The 19,162-nt window shown below is 38.3% G+C and overlaps 1 protein-coding gene across 13 annotated transcripts in view; it reads left to right on the top strand.

Annotated features, from left to right (window-relative positions):
* The window catches only part of Nexn (nexilin), a 29,369-nt gene extending 10,304 nt beyond the window's left edge, over positions 1-19,065 (top strand). For 4 of the 13 annotated variants that reach the window (XM_006501993.4, XM_006501990.4, XM_011240214.3 and 1 more), the window contains 13 exons: positions 682-762; positions 2,244-2,435; positions 2,918-2,996; positions 3,091-3,239; positions 6,346-6,387; positions 7,679-7,867; positions 7,944-8,114; positions 8,773-8,961; positions 12,024-12,221; positions 13,167-13,388; positions 17,615-17,800; positions 18,025-18,382; positions 18,468-18,991. In XM_006501993.4, coding sequence (XP_006502056.1) covers positions 736-762; positions 2,244-2,435; positions 2,918-2,996; positions 3,091-3,239; positions 6,346-6,387; positions 7,679-7,867; positions 7,944-8,114; positions 8,773-8,961; positions 12,024-12,221; positions 13,167-13,388; positions 17,615-17,800; positions 18,025-18,382; positions 18,468-18,481 — 2,016 coding nt within the window. In that variant the 5' untranslated portion in view covers positions 682-735 and the 3' untranslated portion in view covers positions 18,482-18,991. Of the gene's footprint in view, positions 1-681; positions 763-2,243; positions 2,436-2,917; positions 2,997-3,090; positions 3,240-6,345; positions 6,388-7,678; positions 7,868-7,943; positions 8,115-8,772; positions 9,334-12,023; positions 12,222-13,166; positions 13,389-17,614; positions 17,801-18,024; positions 18,383-18,467 lie in introns of those variants that run through there. The other 9 variants (XM_006501996.4, XM_030252783.1, NM_001357206.1 and 6 more) reach the window with 8 other exon arrangements.
* The last annotated feature ends 97 nt before the right edge of the window (positions 19,066-19,162 follow it).

The raw sequence follows: 19,162 nt of genomic DNA, 5'->3' as shown, positions 1-19,162 counted from the left end.
CCACAGTACACATTTGCCAGGTGCCTTTGAGGGCTCCTTAAGCTCTTCAGGACTATATACACTTTCCTGGGCTTTTTAAACCATGAACCTTTTATTCTCTGTATATAGTCTTAAAGGAGCTGAAGATTATCACAACTACTTATTTGAACTTCTGAAGTGAAATACAAAATTTATATATTCCTATATAAATATATTAAAATTTAAAATATAAATTACACATATATGTATCTATACAATTTACAATATTACAATATATACAAATTGTATCTTTAAAAGCTTATATTGATAAAATATATCAAAGGGAAGGTCATTAAAATTCATATACAATATTGTCTTATTTATTTATGGTTTTTCGAGACAGGGTTTCTCTGTGTATCCCTGGCTGTCCTGGAACTCACTTTGTAGACCAGGCTGGCCTTGAACTCAGAAATCCACCTGCCTCTGCTTCCCAAGTGCTGGGCTTAAAGGCGTGTGTGCCACCACGCCCGGCTTTATTGTCTTTTGTTTGTCTGAGACAGGGTTTCACTCTGTAGCTCTGGCTGGCCTGAAGCTTTCCATGCAGACCAATTTGGCATTAAATTCAAAGAGATCTGCCTGTCTCTGCCTTCCAAGTGCTAGGAATAAAGGTGTGTGTGCTACCACACTTAGCAACATCATCATCATCATTATTATTATTTTCAGGTACAAAAATATACAAGGCTTCAGCCCCAAACCACATAACCACATATAGCAAACATGAATGACGTTTCGCAAAAGGCAGAGGTAAGTAAATCTCTCTCTCTCTCTCTCTCTCTCTCTCTCTCTCTCTCTGTGTGTGTGTGTGTGTGTGTGTGTGTGTGTGTAAGTGGGGTGGAGAGAGGCAGGAAGAGACTTGGAAAGGGAGGAAGAGCTGTAATGTAATAATACATGTTTAACTGGGGATTGTGGGAATGGTCACAGTTAGGTGTTTGTAACCTTATTACAAATATCAAGATGCACAAAGAGAGAAGATTCAGTTTGTACACGGTTGTGGGTCACTACTTGATCTGGGTTCTGAATCTCTGCAAGGCTGCAGTGGTCTTAGAAATGACTCCTTCAATGCTGTGTTAATGAGGCTTGAACCTTTGGAGGTGATAATTCAGTTTTTTTTTTTTAAGATTTATTTATTTATTATATGTAAGTACACTGTAGCTGTCTTCAGACACTCCAGAAGAGGGAGTCAGATCTCATTACGGGTGGTTGTGAGCCACCATGTGGTTGCTGGGATTTGAACTCCAGACCTTCGGAAGAGCAGTCGGGTGCTCTTACCCGCTGAGCCATCTCACCAGCCCGATAATTCAGTTTTAGGAGGAGGACTCTTAGCATCTTCTAAAAACTGCAGTAGGAGTCCTCTCTTTTCCCCTTTCAGTTTCTTGGCTATGGTTACTGAGAATTGAGAGATCCCAGATGCTGACACTCAAAAGTGACAAACTAAGAGACTATGAGGGCCAGATCTGCCACATGATCTGTGCCACATGATCTGTGGTAGACCGTTAGGACAGAGAGTTTGGCATTCTGACACTCAATTTTATTTACAGAAATTTCTTTCACAAACTTCTAAATAAGATGAGAAGAATCTGCATTACTAGTTTTAGAACAGGGAAACCATTTCTCTAGTCTCCCATTAGACTTACTTTCTTCGGGGTTTTCCTTCTAGAGCCTAGTCTATGTAGTTGGTGTAGCCACCCTGCACACTTTAATGGGTTTTTTGGAAGTTGCACACAGGTGGTGCGACAGGAGACACGACTTATCTCTTGTGGGGTTGAACTGGCCTTCAGCTTTGCCTATGCTATGACAACGACAGTGCTGCCTGCAGTATGGACTTACCTCAAAAACCCAATCAAAATTCATACACTTTACTGACCTTTTTAATTTCTAAGGGAGTGGTGTTAATTTTAATCTTTAATAATAGGATGGAAAAAAATGGACTTTTTAGCTAGAGTTCAATATCTGATTTTTATATTTTACTGTCCTTCAGCCTCAGTAAAAAGCTAACATTAACTGGGGTTTCATTTCTGAAAATTTTTTGATTTAATAAAATTTCTGCACTCATATTTTCTGTAAGTTTGACTTAAGTTTTAGAGAATATCTAATCAGGCTGTGATGATCCAAATAAAGGGTTGAAACTCATTTCTATCTTTTGATAAATATTGTATCTTGTTTTTAATCTTTGCCTAATTTCTTCTTTTTAAACTTTCTTTTCTTTCTTTTCTTCTAACACAAAGATTCTGCTTTCCTCATGTAAACCTGTCCCTAAGTCCTATGTGCCAAAGCTTGGCAAGGGAGATGTAAAGGACAAGTTTGAAGCCATGCAGAGGGCCAGGGAAGAAAGAAATCAAAGGCGATCTAGAGACGAAAAGCAAAGAAGAAAAGAACAATATATTAGAGAGAGAGAATGGAACAGGAGAAAGCAGGAGGTCATTTTATTTTATTCTTGTGAAAATGTTCACGCTCTTCATATTTATGCATTATTCCCACTAACATTTCATATAGACCACGGTTAACACTGCTTTTCACGTCTGTGAGCTGACTTCCGTGTGCTCCCCTGTCCCTGTCTGCGGTCCCTCGCTGCCTACGCTGCCTGCAGTCAACCATGGTCCAAACCATCCAGCCCAGAGGCAAACTGAAGCTTTACATGCATTCCATTACAGTATACTTTTATAACTATCCTTTTATAATTATTTGTTCTTTGTCTCTTACTGTGCCGAATATATATTGTTTTATATGTATATATTTTTCATACAAGAAAAACAGCATGCACAGGACTTAGCATTGTCGGTGCTTTCAGGAACCCACGGGACCCTAGAGGGTTCTTCTGCAGTGTGGGGCAGAGGGGCTATTCTAGTATAATCTAGTCTAATTTTGAAACGTGTTCATATTTACTTATTCAACCACCTAGATTAAAGAAATGCTTGCTTCTGATGATGAGGAAGAAAGTTCTCCTAAAATAGAAAAGGCTTATGTCCCAAAGCTAACAGGTGAGAGCCTTGAGAACTAAATGAGATTGCAAGAGAAAGAAACATGACCAAATATCCAAGGGTTTTTTTTTGTTTTGTTTGTGTGTGTGTTTAGGGACAGTTAAAGGTAAATTCGATGAAATGGAGAAACACAGACAGGAAGAACAAAGAAAGAGAACAGAAGAAGAAAGAAAACGCAGAATTGAGCAGGATCTGTTAGAAAAGAGGAAAATACAGCGCGAATTAGCAAAAAGAGCGGAGCAGGTAGGTGCTAAATGCTACACTGGGGGTTATTTCTGTAACTAACAGAACAAACGAGAACTAATCAGGATGTTGCTGAATTAAAATACTTAGTACAGTATAAACTTATTAATAGTGGCTAGCCTAAAAATATTATCTGAAAGGAAAATATTCACGTCCGTTGCCCAGTAGTATGGGCAGAATGGGCCTATCTTAGGAGTGATATTTTATTCTGTATAATCTTACTAATTATTTCTACATTCCTTAAACTGACTATACTCCCAACTTTTCTTGGTATCTTTGAGAGTTTTATAAAGCTTTAGGACATTTTCACACATAAATTATAATTACAAAGCACAATTATGGCTTTTCAATAGCAGCATTTCTAAGTGCTGCCCTATATGCTCGTGTGCCATGGGCATGCAGTGTCCACAGAGGTCAGAAAGCATTGAATCCCTTGGGCTTGGAGTTACAGACAGTTCTGAGTCATCATGTATGTGCTAGGAACCAAAGCCAGGTCCTGAGAACACAGAGATGCAGAGGTGTCTTAACCACTGAGCAGCCTCTCTACTCCTTTAAGTTGATGTGCTATGCTCCATTCATCTTTATTGTTTTCTAAAGAGAAAAGTGATAATGCAAATAAGGCATTATTGCATGCCCGAAAAATCCATTAACTTCAATTTTGCAAATAACCTCTGCTGGGACACAGCAGCTCCTTGTTTGCTGGTGAATGATGTATGCTGCATTAACCTTAAGAAGACTGAGAATTTCCTACACTTTGCTTTATAGCCTTATCTGAAGAACGCCATGGACTTCAGGGTTGCCTCTAGGTTGTAGTGATTAAAGGTGAACATTCATTTTGTAGTGAAACTTTATAAGGAAGTCAAATTATAAAATGAGAATTATTAAATGTTTATATTATATTTAACTCAAAATTTTAAGCATGTAGATATAGGAGTTAAGATTATAGTTATATCAAGATTATAAACAATCCTGAAGTATATAAATTGTGACATCTAATACAGTATACCATGTATATATATAAAATATCTTTCAGTCTTCTATACTTTCAGTGAGCCTGACTATAATAAAGACTGGATGTTCAAAAGTAAATTAAAAACACACATACACACACACACACACACACACACACACACACGTATATTCATGAAAAAAAAAAGTCAGTGTGTTTACAGCAAACACTTGCTGTATGTAGGGTGCCATAGAACCCTGGCTAATAATATTTTAGCCCTAAGAAATTAAGAGTACCACAGCAATGTAGTAATAGTAACTTCTTCTTATAAATATGGAAAGTCTAATTCTGAAATAGAAGTACCTTTTCCACTCAAATTTAACATGACTTCATGGAGTATGGTGTAATGTTTGTTTACAGTTTACCAATACAACCCACCGTGCTGAGAGGTGTTCCTGAGCTCAGAAAGGTTAAAGTGATCACCAAGATAATTGCCAATTCTAAGATTGCAGGATCTTACAAAGACTTTAAAAGGAATATACCTTGTATATTAGATATTAGAATAAAAAAATTTCATTGGAAAACCCTGTAGGTGAATTATCTGGTTAACTCTGAAGATACCTGATGGACAAAATTAAGTCCATCCTTTTGACACAGAGATGGTCTTGGTGGGAGATGGGATCTTGAGAAGAGGCAGGGAAAGAAATCTGAGGAAGAAACAAATTTGCTTTACATAAAGAAAAAAAAAGTTTAGAAACAGTTATGTAATGTTAACTTGTGAAAGTCAGCAATAACTGAATGTGAACGTCTGTTCTTGACTACACTAGTAGCATAGCACCCCTCAAATAAATGTATCATTTTCCATGTTTGTTGAAAAAAACACACGACTGTATCTTTTGTTGCCTTGTGGTGGTTTAAAGTGAACAAAAGTAAAAGAAAGCAACAGCAACAGAAATGTAAGCTTCAAAAAATTAAAGGCCCACAGACCAGGGCCTAGAAAAGCTGTAGGAGATAAGAAACTTAGATTTAAAGAGCTCTTTCTCTTTCCTGTATTCTCACTGTCTGGCTTCTCAGAGTTCCTGGGTCTTTTTTTATTGAATTACTTGACTGTTCATTAGAAAACAGTTTATTTTGTAATGAACTGTTGTACTTTAAACTTTACTGTTCTATTTTTGAGACATGGTGACACGATGTAGCCCTGGCTGGCCTGGAGCTTGACATATAGGTGAGGCTGAGTTTAGACTTGCAGAAGTTATCCTGTCCAACTTTAACTTCATAAAAGTTCTTACTTGTCTGTTGCTTCTGTTTCCTTTTCCTGAGAGTTCAGACACTGCATTGTTAGAATCACCTATCTTCTCTCAGCATTTTGCTCAGGTACCAGCCTGCCCATGAAGCTAACCCAATGTTTCTTCAGCTTCAAAGAAGTGTGCTTCAAATGATGGCCTTTCCCTAATTCAGTATGAGAACATATTATAAGTACCAGAACTATCCTCCTTGTAAAATCTACCTGATATTTCTACCATACTTTATTATTGTATCAGTTACATTCTTGCCGGATATCTTTGATAAGAAATAGGGTCACAGGCTGGGTGTGGTTGTACATGCCTTTAATCCCAGCATTCAAGAGGTAGAGGCAGGCAGATCTCTGTAAATTTGAGGTTAGCCTGGTCTACAAGGAGAGTTCTAGGACAGCCAGGGCTACACAGAGAAATACTCTTTCAATAAAAGATTAGAAAGAAAAAGAAAGAAAGAAAGAAAGAAAGAAAGAAAGAAAGAAAGAAAGAAAGAAAGAGAGAGGAAGAAAGAAAGAGAGAGGAAGAAAGAAAAGAGAGAAAGAAAGAAAAGAAAAGAAAAGAAAAGAAAAGAAAGAAAAGAAGAGAAAAGGAAAGAAAAGAGAAAAAAGAAAAGAAAGAGGGTCACCACTATTTGATTGCTTGGGATGAATCTTCCTTCTACTATCTCAGGGGCAAGAGGATGGAGGGCACCTTTTTATATCTCACTTTAAATTGCTACTAAGTTAAAATTCATTCCTTGTAAGCTCACAGTCAAGTTGAAGTTTTACCACAAGCCATGGATAAATTACTTTTCAGATGTATGTTTAAAAGCATCAAGCAGAGATTCAACGTAATGTAACGATATGAAATTCTCATTCAATAGATTGAGGACATAAACAATACGGGAACCGAGTCCGCATCAGAGGTAACAGACATTTCCTTTAATGAACATTCACTGAATACCTGGTTCACAGAGACACGTAGAGGCTTTTACTTCACTACTGAGTATAAATATCACAATAACAAAAGTCAATGGTTTGCAAAGGCAAGAGTATACTTTGACTCTTACAAGTAGTTCAAAGAAAAGTATGCTTCTGCCTGCCCGGCTGGGCCATGAAGACCGCGTCCACGAGTCTTTTAGGGACACACGTTTCCTGAACTAACATCTAAAGCTGCTGAAAGCTGACATTTTAAAAGGGATTTTACTTTCCACCATTTGTCCTCTTTCCTCACAGTCCCTAAGAGCTCATGTTCTGGTTTTCACATACTAGCGTAGAGAGGAGTGTGTACTACAATGAAGGAATGTCCAGCCATAAAAACAGCCCAGTTAACTAGCAAAGTTAAAAATCCAGCCAACCAATTTGATGGTGTGCCTAAAATTATGATACAAAAGTTGGAAAAATTTTAATTTAGGGGCATATGTTATACTTTATAATCTTTATTTTTGAAAAAAGTTAAGAGATAACGATAAATTTGTAATAAAACCAATTAAAATCGATTTTGAGAATGCATTTAGCCATGTGTAGTGGTGCAGGGTTTTAATTCTAGCATTAAGGAGGCAGAGGCAGGTGCATCTCTGTAGTTCAAGGCCAGCCTGGTCTACATAGCAAGTTCCAGGATAGTCAGAACTACATAGAGAGACCTTGTCTCAACAAAGAAACCCAAGAATTTGTTTTAATCATTAATAGGATAAATGCTTTACAGTTTTATCTATATTGTGAGTGTTAGTACATCACTTGGGTGAATATTCAATGGCTTTTTTCATTAAACACTACTTTATTAAGTACTGAAAAGCTTGGATGGAGAAGCAGATCATGGAGTAAACTTTGTTGTTTGTTTAACCATAAACTATCCACCATCAAATTGGTTTGAAGTATGCTCACATGCACAACACCTTTTGTGCAATTAATGTAGAGTGTCTAAAGTAAGTTACTTAACCAGGCAAATCAATTCTATCTTTCAAATCATAGACTGCTCCTTGAAACTGCCATCAGTGGATCTCAGTAAAACTGATTCATGCATAGTGAGTTTAGAGAAAAATGTAGTTAATAGTAACGAGTTTAAGAATAAGGTTTTTTTTTTTTGTTTTGTTTTTTGTTTTGTTTTGTCCTTTATAGCCTTGACAGCAATGTAATTCACCACTTATGGAGGTGAAGTACCCTACCACCTACATTTTTATTAAGGATATGGATGCTAATTATGTATCTTACACATAGGAAGGAGATGACTCACTACTTATAACAGTGGTACCTGCCAAATCATACAAAACACCTGGAAAAACAAAGGATCCTGAGGACCTGGACAGAGAAGAAGGAAATGGGAGAACCAACCATGAAGAAGATAAAATGAGATATGAAGAAGAGTGCCGAGTTCTCAAAGAAGCAAAATGTCTTTCATTAGTCATGGTAATTTTTTTTTACAAGAATAAATCAAAAGTTTAGTTTAACAATTGCCCTTTGGGTAACAAGTTTGTTTGCATAGGATGATGAAACAGAGGCCAAAAAAGAATCACATTTTCCTGGAAAATTGAAATCAACTTTTGAAGAACTGGAACGACAAAGACAAGAAAATCGCAAGAAGCAAGCGGAAGAGGAAGCGAGACGACGCTTAGAAGAAGAGAGACGTTCCTTTGAGGAGGCGAGAAGGCACATGGCAAGTATCTGTTAACCTTGCCTTTCACGAGAGGCAACGTGCTCCACTGATGCTTCCTGCCAATCCAAGGCGGTCTCTCTAAATGGGGCTACCTCATTTCATTGTTCTATCTTCATAGTACTATGCATCGGACCTAGTACATACTAAACAGGTGCTCTACCACTGACACCAAGTCCTAAAAGGCATGTTTTGAAACTGTATGTATATTACAGTTCACTTGTAAATATTTTTTTGCGTTTTCACTTTGGGGCATGTTATCCAATATGCTTTGAACTTTTAATATTGTATACTAAGTTAATATAAATGTATTACTCAGTGCATGGTTTTTTCTTTCTGTGTAAGTTAAAGTGTATTTAATAATATGGCTGTAGGACATTTTCACGTCAGATTGTGAATTTCACTTGAGGCGCACAGATTTAGAATTTCAGCTACTTAGGAGGGTGAAGAAGGAAGAACACACATTCAAGGCTAGCCTGTACTACCGAACCAGTCAAGAGTTAGAGGCCAACCTGGGCAATATTCACCAGAAGGAACTGAAGTATTCTGGGAGCTTTGAAATAATACTCTTGTCTAGTTGCTAGCCACATACCTTTCTACCAGTAATCCATTCCTGTGCCCAAGAGCCTCAAGTTTTAGTAATGTATAGTTTCTTTATTAGGTAAATGAGGAGGATGAAAACCAAGATAGAGAAACAGTTTTTAAAGAGTACCGCCCAGGAAAACTCAAACTCAGTTTTGAGGAAATAGAAAGGCAAAGGAGAGAAGACGAAAAACGAAAAGCAGAGGAGGAGGCCCGAAGGAGAATAGAGGAAGAGAAGGCGGCATTTGCTGAAGCAAGGAGAAGCATGGTAAGACAAAAGCTAACTCAACAGTGGTTTGGAATTCAGCATGTGTGTATGGTATGTGTACTTGCCCAAGCTAGGAGAAGCCAGACAACCTTGGATGCCATTCTCTGACAGGACTGGCTAGCAGTCTGAGGAATCCGCTTGTCTCTGCCTCCCCTGTGCTGAGATTACAGGTGTGCACCTGGTTTTACTTGGGCTCTGGGGACTCAACTCAGATCCTCATGTTTCCAAGACAAGGACTTTACTTAATAAGCTCTCAAGTCTAGCCCAAGGATTCTGTCTGTAGAGCATGTAAATGAAGTGACTAGACTCTGAGGAGGAACAGCCACCCTATCATCTCTGCAGTCTGTAGAAGAGGATGAGTGCAAATAGCAGGTACTTGTCAGCATTTGCTTCAGTTGGTGTTGAAAAGACATGATTACTAATGCCATGCTAGCTTACAAGGCTGGAAACTGCCATCCCTCTCTGGAAAGATACATTTCTTTAGGCCAGATCTCAGTGTCAAGAACAAAAAAGGGGTGGGGTGGAGAGATGGTTTAGCTGTTAAGAGCACTGACTGCTCTTCCAGAGGTCCTGAGTTCAAAACCCAGCAACCACATGGTGGCTCACAACCATCTGTAATGGGATCCGGTGCCCTCTTCTAGTGTGTCTGAAGAGAGCATATATACATAAAATAAATAACTTTGAAAAAGACTCAGGAAAAAAAAAAAGAACAAAACGGAATTTCCCCTATCATTTCCCTGCTTTCTGCTCCTTCTCTCATTTCATTCTCTTCTCTGCTGTCCTTTTCTCCTTCATCCTTGCCATTTTAATCCCATTCAATCTATATTAGATGATCAATTCACAATTATCTAACTTCAAAATACCCAACTTTTTTTTTTAAAGATTTATTTTATTTATATGAGTGCATTGTAGCTGTTTTCAGACACACCAGAAGAGGGCATCAGATCTCTTTACAGATGGTTGTGAGCCACCATGTGGTTGCTGGAAATTGAACTCATGACCTTTGGAAGAACAGTCAGTGCTTTTATCCACTGTGCCATCTCTCCAGCCCCCTAACATACTTTCTTGCATATTGATATCTAATTTGTCAAAAAGTTAAAACTTTCCACATTATGTTAATGTTTGTAAAATAGTTATCCGAAGAATCAATTTAAAGCACTTTAACATAAAAAAGATTTATTTATTATATGTAAGTACACTGTAGTAGTCTTCAGACACTCCAGAAGAGGGCGTCAGATCTCGTTAAGGATGGTTGTGAGCCACTATGTGGTTGCTGGAACTCGGGACCTTCAGAAGAGCAGTCAGTGCTCTTAACTCTGAGCCATCTCTCCAGCCCCCAAAGAATTGTTTAATGTTTATGAGCACACTGTAGCTCTCTTCAGACACCAGAAGAGGGCACCGGATCCCATTACAGGTGGTTGTGAGCCACCATGTGGTTGCTGGGAATTGAACTCAGGACCTCTGGAAGAGCAGTCAGTGCTCTTAACCACTGAGCCATCTCTCCAGCCCTGCATCCCCTTTTTGCATTTTAATTGCCTTCTGATAAAATAGCCTAGCATTTGTTCCTGCCTGTTCTGGGCATTCTACCAAGTACGTTGTTTAATCACTCAAATCAGAAACTCAGAACCCTGAAACACATGCCTTCAGCTTTTCACTCAGCCCAACTGGCTCCCTGATTTACTCTCACTTCACTACTGTAATCCATATCACTGTTGCTATTCCTTGGCTGGGACCAAGTCCTAACTTGCTTGCTTTTTTGCCTGTGAGCCCATGTCTGCAGGCCACAGTTCAGATCTCAACAAAGTGTTTTTATCTCCAGGACACAGAAAAACAGAATTAAATTGTTCTTCGTGGTAAAATATATCAGCTGTCAATAGCTTACAAGCAAAGGTTCTAGTTTTAATTTTGAGACTGCCTGTATTCAGGTGATCATATAATAAAACTGTTATTGGAGACTGGGAAGATGGCCCAGGTAGATAAAGATACCACTAAGCCTGGTGACCTACTGTAAGTCCACTCATGGTAGGAAGGAAGAACTGACTCCTGAAAAATTTCTTCTGACACCTGCATGCCCCCCCCCCAATAAATAAGACAGATAAACAATTTTTTAAAAAGTTAAAACCCGGCCGGGCGTGGTGGCGCACGCCTTTAATCCCAGCACTCGGGAGGCAGAGGTAGGCAGATTTCTGAGTTCAAGGCCAGCCTGGTCTACAGAGTAAGTTCCAGGACAGTCAGGGCTACACAGAGAAATCCTGTCTCGAAAAACCAAAAAAAAGAAAAAAAAAAAAAGTTAAAACCCTACAGTTGAGAGCCTACCTCAGTGTACTTAGTATTTCCAAGCTTCACTTAATCCCGAGAGAGAACCAGAATAAAATTGCCACAGGGAGGCTCAAGAGAGGTAAGTAGCTTGCCCATGGTCACAATCAAATTTATTCATATAAAGTTACAAAATTACAAAAAAGCAGTCTGTTAATTATTCACATTTCAAATGTCTTGTAGCATATAAAGTGAAGGATTTCACTCTGGCACTTTCACACATGTGGAACATTATAATCTTACTGGAAATATCCTGAAGCTGGACTTGTGGCTTTGGATAGGTTACTTTTCTGTCACTCCCTCTGGTTCCTCCTGTGCAAACCACGGATAGTAATCCTATGCTATTTTATAAAGTTAGTGGGTTAAATATATGTATTTATAACTGGACTGGCAGTTGTAGGAATATATGAACTATTATGTCTTTAAAACATCTTGGCAGCAAAACTGCACAATTAAATGGCATCATGGCACTGCTTTTTTCTGATAAAAGCTTATGACGATACAGATGTAACTCAGTAAGACTATGATTTTGGAGATTCACTTCAATCCAACAAAAATATTTTTAATATGATTAAAGAACATCAATTTCTGATTCAAATGATTCAATGTATAAAAATGGAGCATGTTTTGTTCATTTCAATGGAGAACTGATGTACATGGTTATCCTCCATATCACAGATACCCCAGTCTAGAAGGAATAACTTTTTAGTATGCACAATTCTGAAAAAAATATTTATTTTAAATAGGTATTAGATGATGATTCCCCAGAGATTTATAAAACAGTGTCTCAAGAATCTCTTACTCCTGGAAAACTAGAAATTAATTTTGAACAATTATTAAGACAAAAAATGGAAGAAGAAAGACGACGAACAGAGGAAGAACGCAGGCATAAACTAGAAATGGAGAAACAGGAATTTGAACAACTGAGACAAGAAATGGGAAAGGTAAGAATGCTCACTTAGTGCTCTGAGTATTTTCCCGACATTGCTTTACCTTGATGTATTGTTAATCACACGGATATTTGACATACATTTATGACACATATATAGGCTACCATGTCTGACCTGGTAGAGTGTAGCAAGGAATGTGGCCCAACATAATACTGAAAACACTTTTAAGACAACGTTAAGATCCTTTTAGTGATTTATTTGCTATAACTAAATTGTGGTTCTCCTGTGTGAGTGAGCCTTGTAGGGAACAGTGTCTTAACACAATGTAACAGGAGAGTAGAGCTGTTCTTCCAAAGAACTGAGATGCAATCCCAGCACTCACGGCTCACTACTATCCATGAGCTCCGTTCTAGGGGATCTGCTGCCCGATTCTAACCTGCTCAGGGCATGCATGTGGCATACACACATCATGCAGCCAAAGCATTTATATAGAAAATAAAAAAGTTAAGTAACCAATATTGTATCTAATTGTGGGTCCAAAGCACACAGTATTGGTCCTAGCAATTAAATATACCAAAAAGAAGCTGTTCAAGGCTTTCTTTATGTGAAAGATTATAAGTTATAATAAGGATTTTTTTTTTTCAATTTAAGACTTATTTCCTGTGTTCTGCCTGTGTATATGTCTGGCAAGCAGTGTTAGTGGAGGCCAAAGGAGAATGTCAGATCCCCTGAAACTGGAGTTAAATTCTGTGGGCCTTGATGTGAATGCTGGGCACTGAACTCAAATTCTTAGAAAGATTAGCCAGTGTTCTTAACCACTAAGCCATCTTTCCAGCCCCAGAAATAAAACTCTTAAAATAGTACATATACACATGATTCCAGTTGTCCTATGAGTTCCAGGCATCTGCTTCGTTGTACTTCCTCACACACAGAAATTAAGAGGGAACATTTATTGTAATTTGCTGATACTCAACATTTGGAAATCTTACTCTTTTGAAGGAAGAAGAAGAAAATGAAAGCTTTGGGTTGAGTAGAGAATATGAAGAATTAATTAAATTAAAAAGGAGTGGCTCAATTCAAGCTAAAAATCTAAAAAGCAAGTTTGAAAAAATTGGACAATTGTCTGAAAAAGAAGTACAGAAAAAGATAGAAGAAGAGCGAGCAAAAAGGCGAGCAATTGACCTTGAAATCAAAGAGCGAGAAGCAGAAAACTTCCATGAGGTATATTACTGTTGTGTTTATTATCTTGATCTTAAAATGTATTCTAGTATTTACAGTTCATTTTGGTATATATGTAATAATCTGGAAACTAAATAGCAAAAGTCCATTAGGTTCATATAGGACTCAAGAGTCCAAAAGGATGGGGATGGGAGAATAGAGAGGGTGCAGAACGGAGAAAAAAAAATAGAATAGCAGCAAACAGTAGAAATAAGTAAATCAGGGTGATAGTTGGTCAAGCAATTGTTCTAGGAACACACAAGTGAGCTAGGGCTATGACTGAAAACCACCAACTATGCTGTATGTTCCCTATTACCATGAATTCATATTGGACATAGTGTACCTGGAGGTTTGCAGGCTAAGGCATTTAAGCATGAAATAAATAGGTACAGCTCTGTATCACTGTCATAGCCTCCTCTAATGCTACCAGGTTACCTTTTGAAGAAAATCCTTCCACAGTGGCTTGTGATCCAAGCCATCAATGGCCCAACTTTACTTAGCATTCTAGACCTTTGATGCTTTGCTCCCTACCCCACGTGTCCTCTCTACACCATTCCAGACTCCATGCTTTACCCAGGCCTTTGCTTCTGAAATGCTTTCTGCAGGCAAGGTTTTACCTCTTACAGACCTGTGGAAATATTATTTATCTTTTAGGGTCCAAGGCTACCTTCTCATTTGAAAAGCATTCTCACATTAAAAAATTTTGCAGTAAGAGGAACATTCTAGACTAAGTGACAATGGGAGCTGACAAAAACTACTATTATGAGGGATTAGAAAACAGATCTCAAGGACTAAAGTACATTGTGACTGTTGAAAGGATTTCACCCCACAGAAACTATAATAGTATAATCACCATAATGGTGTTATACTAAACATTTTAAGGCAGAGAAATACTGTTACTAAAGAATTTTCTAATCATGATGAAGGAAATGGAAGACAAGGCAGGCATAACTCTGAAATCTTGATTCTCCTCTTTCCACCTCCTGAGCACTGACTGGGATTATAGGCACATACATACTACTATGCTTGGCAATACATTTGTTTTCAAGAGTTCTTCCCCCCCTCCCCAGCCCCCTCTGTGCCGCCCTGGCTGTTCTGGAATTTCATCTGTAGAGCAGGCTGGCTTCAAACTCAGAGATGCACCTGCCCCTGTGTTCTGAGTGTTGGGAATAAAGGCTTGCACCACCAACCCCATGTAAGACCCAATTTAACAAAACTGAGTAAAAATTCCTTCTAGATGGTTGCTGAGGACCTTACTATTGTCCCATCATTAGGGCAACCAGCTGATGCTAGCTTAATCAGGTCTGGTAAAATACTGTAAACTGTTGTGCAAGGCAAACAAAGTCTGACACTGGTTCTGAGCTTCATGAGATGTATGTCCATGTTGTAAAACTGAGGAGTAACAGCTGGAAGCAGTAAAATCATCGTCTAGTGAGGACGTAAGTTTTCACTGGGTGTGCTGTACAAGGCTAAGTTAAAATCGAATCTTTAAACATCATGGAAAGTGAAGTTCAAACTGGGTATGCTGATTTACTGCTGTAATCTCAGCACTTGGGAAAGGCAGGTAAGTTTAAGGACAGGGCTCTAGGAAACCCTGTCTTTTTTTTTTTTCCTCCAAGAGAGGGTTTTTCTCTGTGTTGCCCTGACTGTCCTGTGTCCCTCACTCTGTAGACCAGGCTAGCCTCGATCTCAGAAACTCTCCTGCCTCTGCCTCCCCAGTGCTGGGATGAGACCAATCAAATCAAGCAAGCCAGTAGACATCATTATAAAATCTGTAATAAAGCTGCCATGTTTGATGTGTTACTTCTAGCTCTCACTTGTGAGATTAGGATGTCAAATTTCATTTATCCACCATGGATTAGGTGAAGAGCTTTAAAAAAACTGCAGGTAAACTGTTAACAACCCCCAGCCATGGACTTTCCCTCCAACCTTTAGAATCTCCTAATCCCCTTTGAGAAGTACCAATGTTCATATGGAAGTGATGGTGCACCCTTTATCCAGGTACTTGGGAGGCAGACTTAGGATTTTAATGCAAGCCCCGTAGACATGAGTTCCAGGACAGGGTAACATAGTGAGGTCTTGTTTGGGGTTTGCAAATCAAGTATCAAAATTAAAATTCTAGACTTCAAGGTCTAATTCACCTATGTAAATTGATTTAAAAATTCCAATGTCTACTCTGATAGCACTTTTTATCACCTATTTGGTTAACCATTAAAAGGCACATAGTGTTTGACTTTGACTTTAGAGTCTTGTTTCCCAGGCAGACATCAAATACCACCTTCCCACCTCCACTTCCCATGAAGACTTAGCCACATTTGAGGACTAATGCATGCTATACACTCACTCTACCAATGGAGCTTCACTCTCAACCTAATTTGATTTTCTAATGCTCTACTGCGTCTTAAGAGTCACTCACCGTGTTGTTCAAATATCCTAATATCTAATATCGATGCTCTAGGACACTCATTACATTTAAAACTTTTACTTCCCTATAGCATCAGCTTATTTTTCTAAAGGTTCTAGAAAACATAGTATCAATGTTTTGACAGTTGACATTCCTTTCAGCTAGGTTTTGCTTATTCAAACCCTTTTCTTCTCTTTTTGAGACTGGTTTTGAGAGGAAGCTATGCAAAGAATGAATTTGCACAAAGTTTATGCTGAATCTTAGAAGGGAGATCATTATAGGATCCAGCTATACCATTAGTGGACTGGCTTGACCATCCTTTCATATATTTCATTTATTAAGATTTATGGTAATGAAAGCAAACCACTGTTAACCCACTCACACAGCAGTGTGTCTCAGCACAGGCTGGCCTTGAGTGCTGCTCACTTCCACTTCTGGGGTGCTGGGATCACACTAAGGGTCCTGTGCATACTAGGCAGGCACTCTACCAGCTGAGCCACCTCTTCAGCCCCATTTTCTAAAAACAAACTACAGCATCACAGGCAACTAGTCATCACTTGACAGTAAATAAGCAGCAACCATCATGTAGGTATGTAACTACTACCTGATGCTCTGGGTTTTAGGAACGTGTAACTAAAATGTGATCTTGGAAAGCAAGAAACCAAACTGATCAAACTATGTATGTACCCATGAGTCAAGATTTTCTTATAAAGGTACCCAATCTACAGTTTGTTTTCTAACTTCCATTTAATTGGGGTACTTTATACATACAGACCCCCCCGCCCCCGCAGTGCCATGAAAAGATAAATTGTAAATTTTCTAGAGACCAAGAATTTATGGCTGTGAATACAACTTAGTAGGCAGTATGTGCCTAGCATTCAGAAAGCCCTGACACCACATAATACTAATTTAGTTTTCTTGCAGAGGACTAAGTAAGGTTCTCTGCCAGGCATCCACAGAGCAGCTCACAGCCACCTGTAATTCTAGTTTGAGAAGGATATGCCCTTATTCTGGATACTCAAAGTATTACAGATACAACAGCCCTACATGCAAATTTTAAGACTAGTTCTTGGTTTTGTCAACCTTTTCCTGTTTTGTTAGACATGTGTATATATATATATACATATAACTGTATGTATAAATGTATGTATATATATATATATATATATAACTGGCCAGAAGAGGGCACCATTATAGACGGCTATGAGTCACCATGTGGTTGCTGAGAATTAAACTCAGGACTCTGGAAGAAAAGCTGCTGAGTCACCTCTCCAGCCTGATTTTGTTGACTTTTGAAACCAATTTAACCTGTTTATACCACTGTATCGAAGATTAATAATTTACCACCCAACTGGCTTTTTTCTAGATACTTTTTGATAGGCTATTTTCTTGGCTTACAAAACCCACCCTCATCACAAGTTTCCCACAGTCCAGATACTTCTCCACTTCCTTAAATTTACACATTTCTATAATTTCCAGAAGCATCAAGGATAATCTACTCCTTATGTAGTAGTGGTTAGAGTTTATTTTAAAGTTATCATGTTTAATGTTCTATGAAAGTATGTATGTATGTGTATAAAAAAGTAAGACTTAAATGAAGTCCGGAGTTAGGCAGACTAGGTGAGGAGTCCAATAAGATGCTAGCCTTTAAGGTATGACTAAAGTACTGTAAATTGTTTCAAAACAACTCATTTTCCTGAAAACCTGAACAGCTACAGTATAATACAAAGCAAACCAAATATGTTCAATGCTTTGTACCTATAAATTACTGAATCATGAACACATCAATTTCTTGGCACACAACTTTCATCCATTCTTTTTAAAGGACGATGATGTTGATGTAAGGCCTGCAAAGAAGAGTGAGTCTCCTTTTACTCATAAGGTGAACATGAAAGCCAGGTTTGAACAAATGGCAAAGGCAAGAGAAGAGGAAGAACAAAGAAGAATTGAAGAACAAAAGTTACTACGAATGCAGTTTGAACAGAAAGAAATCGATGCGGCATTACAGAAGGTATGTATAAATGGAGATGGTTCTCTGAACATGTCTGCAAGCAATTAAGAAACGTCATAGGCTAGGTAGCTTGCAAGCCACTGGAACGGTTTAGGCAGTAAACTTGCTCTTTTCTGTGTCAATGAAAACCAGGGCATCATGCATGCTACCCAACACTCCTCTTTTTTACATTCAAAATTCTATTACTAAAATGTCAACTTGATAATATACTTATTTTAATACAGAAAAGAGAAGATGAGGAGGAAGAAGAAGGTAGCATTGTTAATGGCTCCACTACTGAAGATGAAGAGCAAACCAGATCAGGAGCTCCATGGTTCAAAAAGCCTTTAAGAAATACCTCAGTTGTAGACAGTGAGCCAGTCAGATTTACTGTTAAAGTAACAGGAGAACCCAAGCCGGAAATTACATGGTGGTTTGAAGGAGAAATACTGCAGGATGGAGAAGACTATCAGTACATCGAAAGAGGTGAAACTTACTGCCTGTATTTACCGGAAACCTTCCCAGAAGATGGAGGAGAGTACATGTGTAAGGCAGTCAACAATAAAGGCTCAGCAGCGAGCACCTGCATTCTTACCATTGAAAGTAAGAACTAATTGGCTTTTTGATCCTTTGTTTTATTAGGAAATAAATAGGAAAAAAAATCATCCTTCTCCTTCTTCTTTTCTAGTGGATGACTACTAGGCTTCCCTCTGTCCTTGGGACTCTCTCTCTCGCTGCATCTCTGTGGAGGGGCCAAAAAGGAGACCAGAGGTGCCACTATAACTGACTTAATCTTTCCCCAAATCTTCCTCTTAAGAACTTCTCATGCATATCAGGTTCATTACCATGCTGTGCAAAGTCAAAGCATAGCTGACAGAAAAGGGAAATAAATGTACCCATTCTGTCAGAACTAAGACAGAAGCTTCGTATTTATAGAACTAAGACTTAACATATACAGTTTGCATGAATAAACTGGAGATTTTTTTGCCATTGTCAATGAAAATGGACCGATCAGTAGATTTAGTAAAAAGTGATTTTCTAGCTTTAAAAATAAGTCTGTAAATGTCAAGTGTAGTGTTGCATGCCTTAATCTAAACACATGGGGGTAGGTGGATTTCTGAGTTCCACGACGGCCAGAACTATACATAGTGAGACCATGTAACCCTGGATCCTAACAACACAGTCTGTAAATAAAAGTTTATTATGTTCTAATATTGGGTGGTTTTATATTTAATTTTCTGGGAAACGTGTTGTGAAATCAAAATAAATTTACCTGTGCATTAAAAGGTCCTTTTCTTTATTTTAAAAATAATTTAATTATCTGCCCTTTTAAAAGTTTAATGCACTTACCATTACTTTTCACAGTAAATCTTTAATGACAGG

Source organism: Mus musculus, chromosome 3, assembly GCF_000001635.26.
Source record: "Mus musculus strain C57BL/6J chromosome 3, GRCm38.p6 C57BL/6J".
Taxonomy (NCBI): domain Eukaryota; kingdom Metazoa; phylum Chordata; class Mammalia; order Rodentia; family Muridae; genus Mus; species Mus musculus.
The sequence above is the reverse complement of the archived record's forward strand: the minus strand, read 5'-3'. Positions and strand labels throughout refer to the sequence as shown.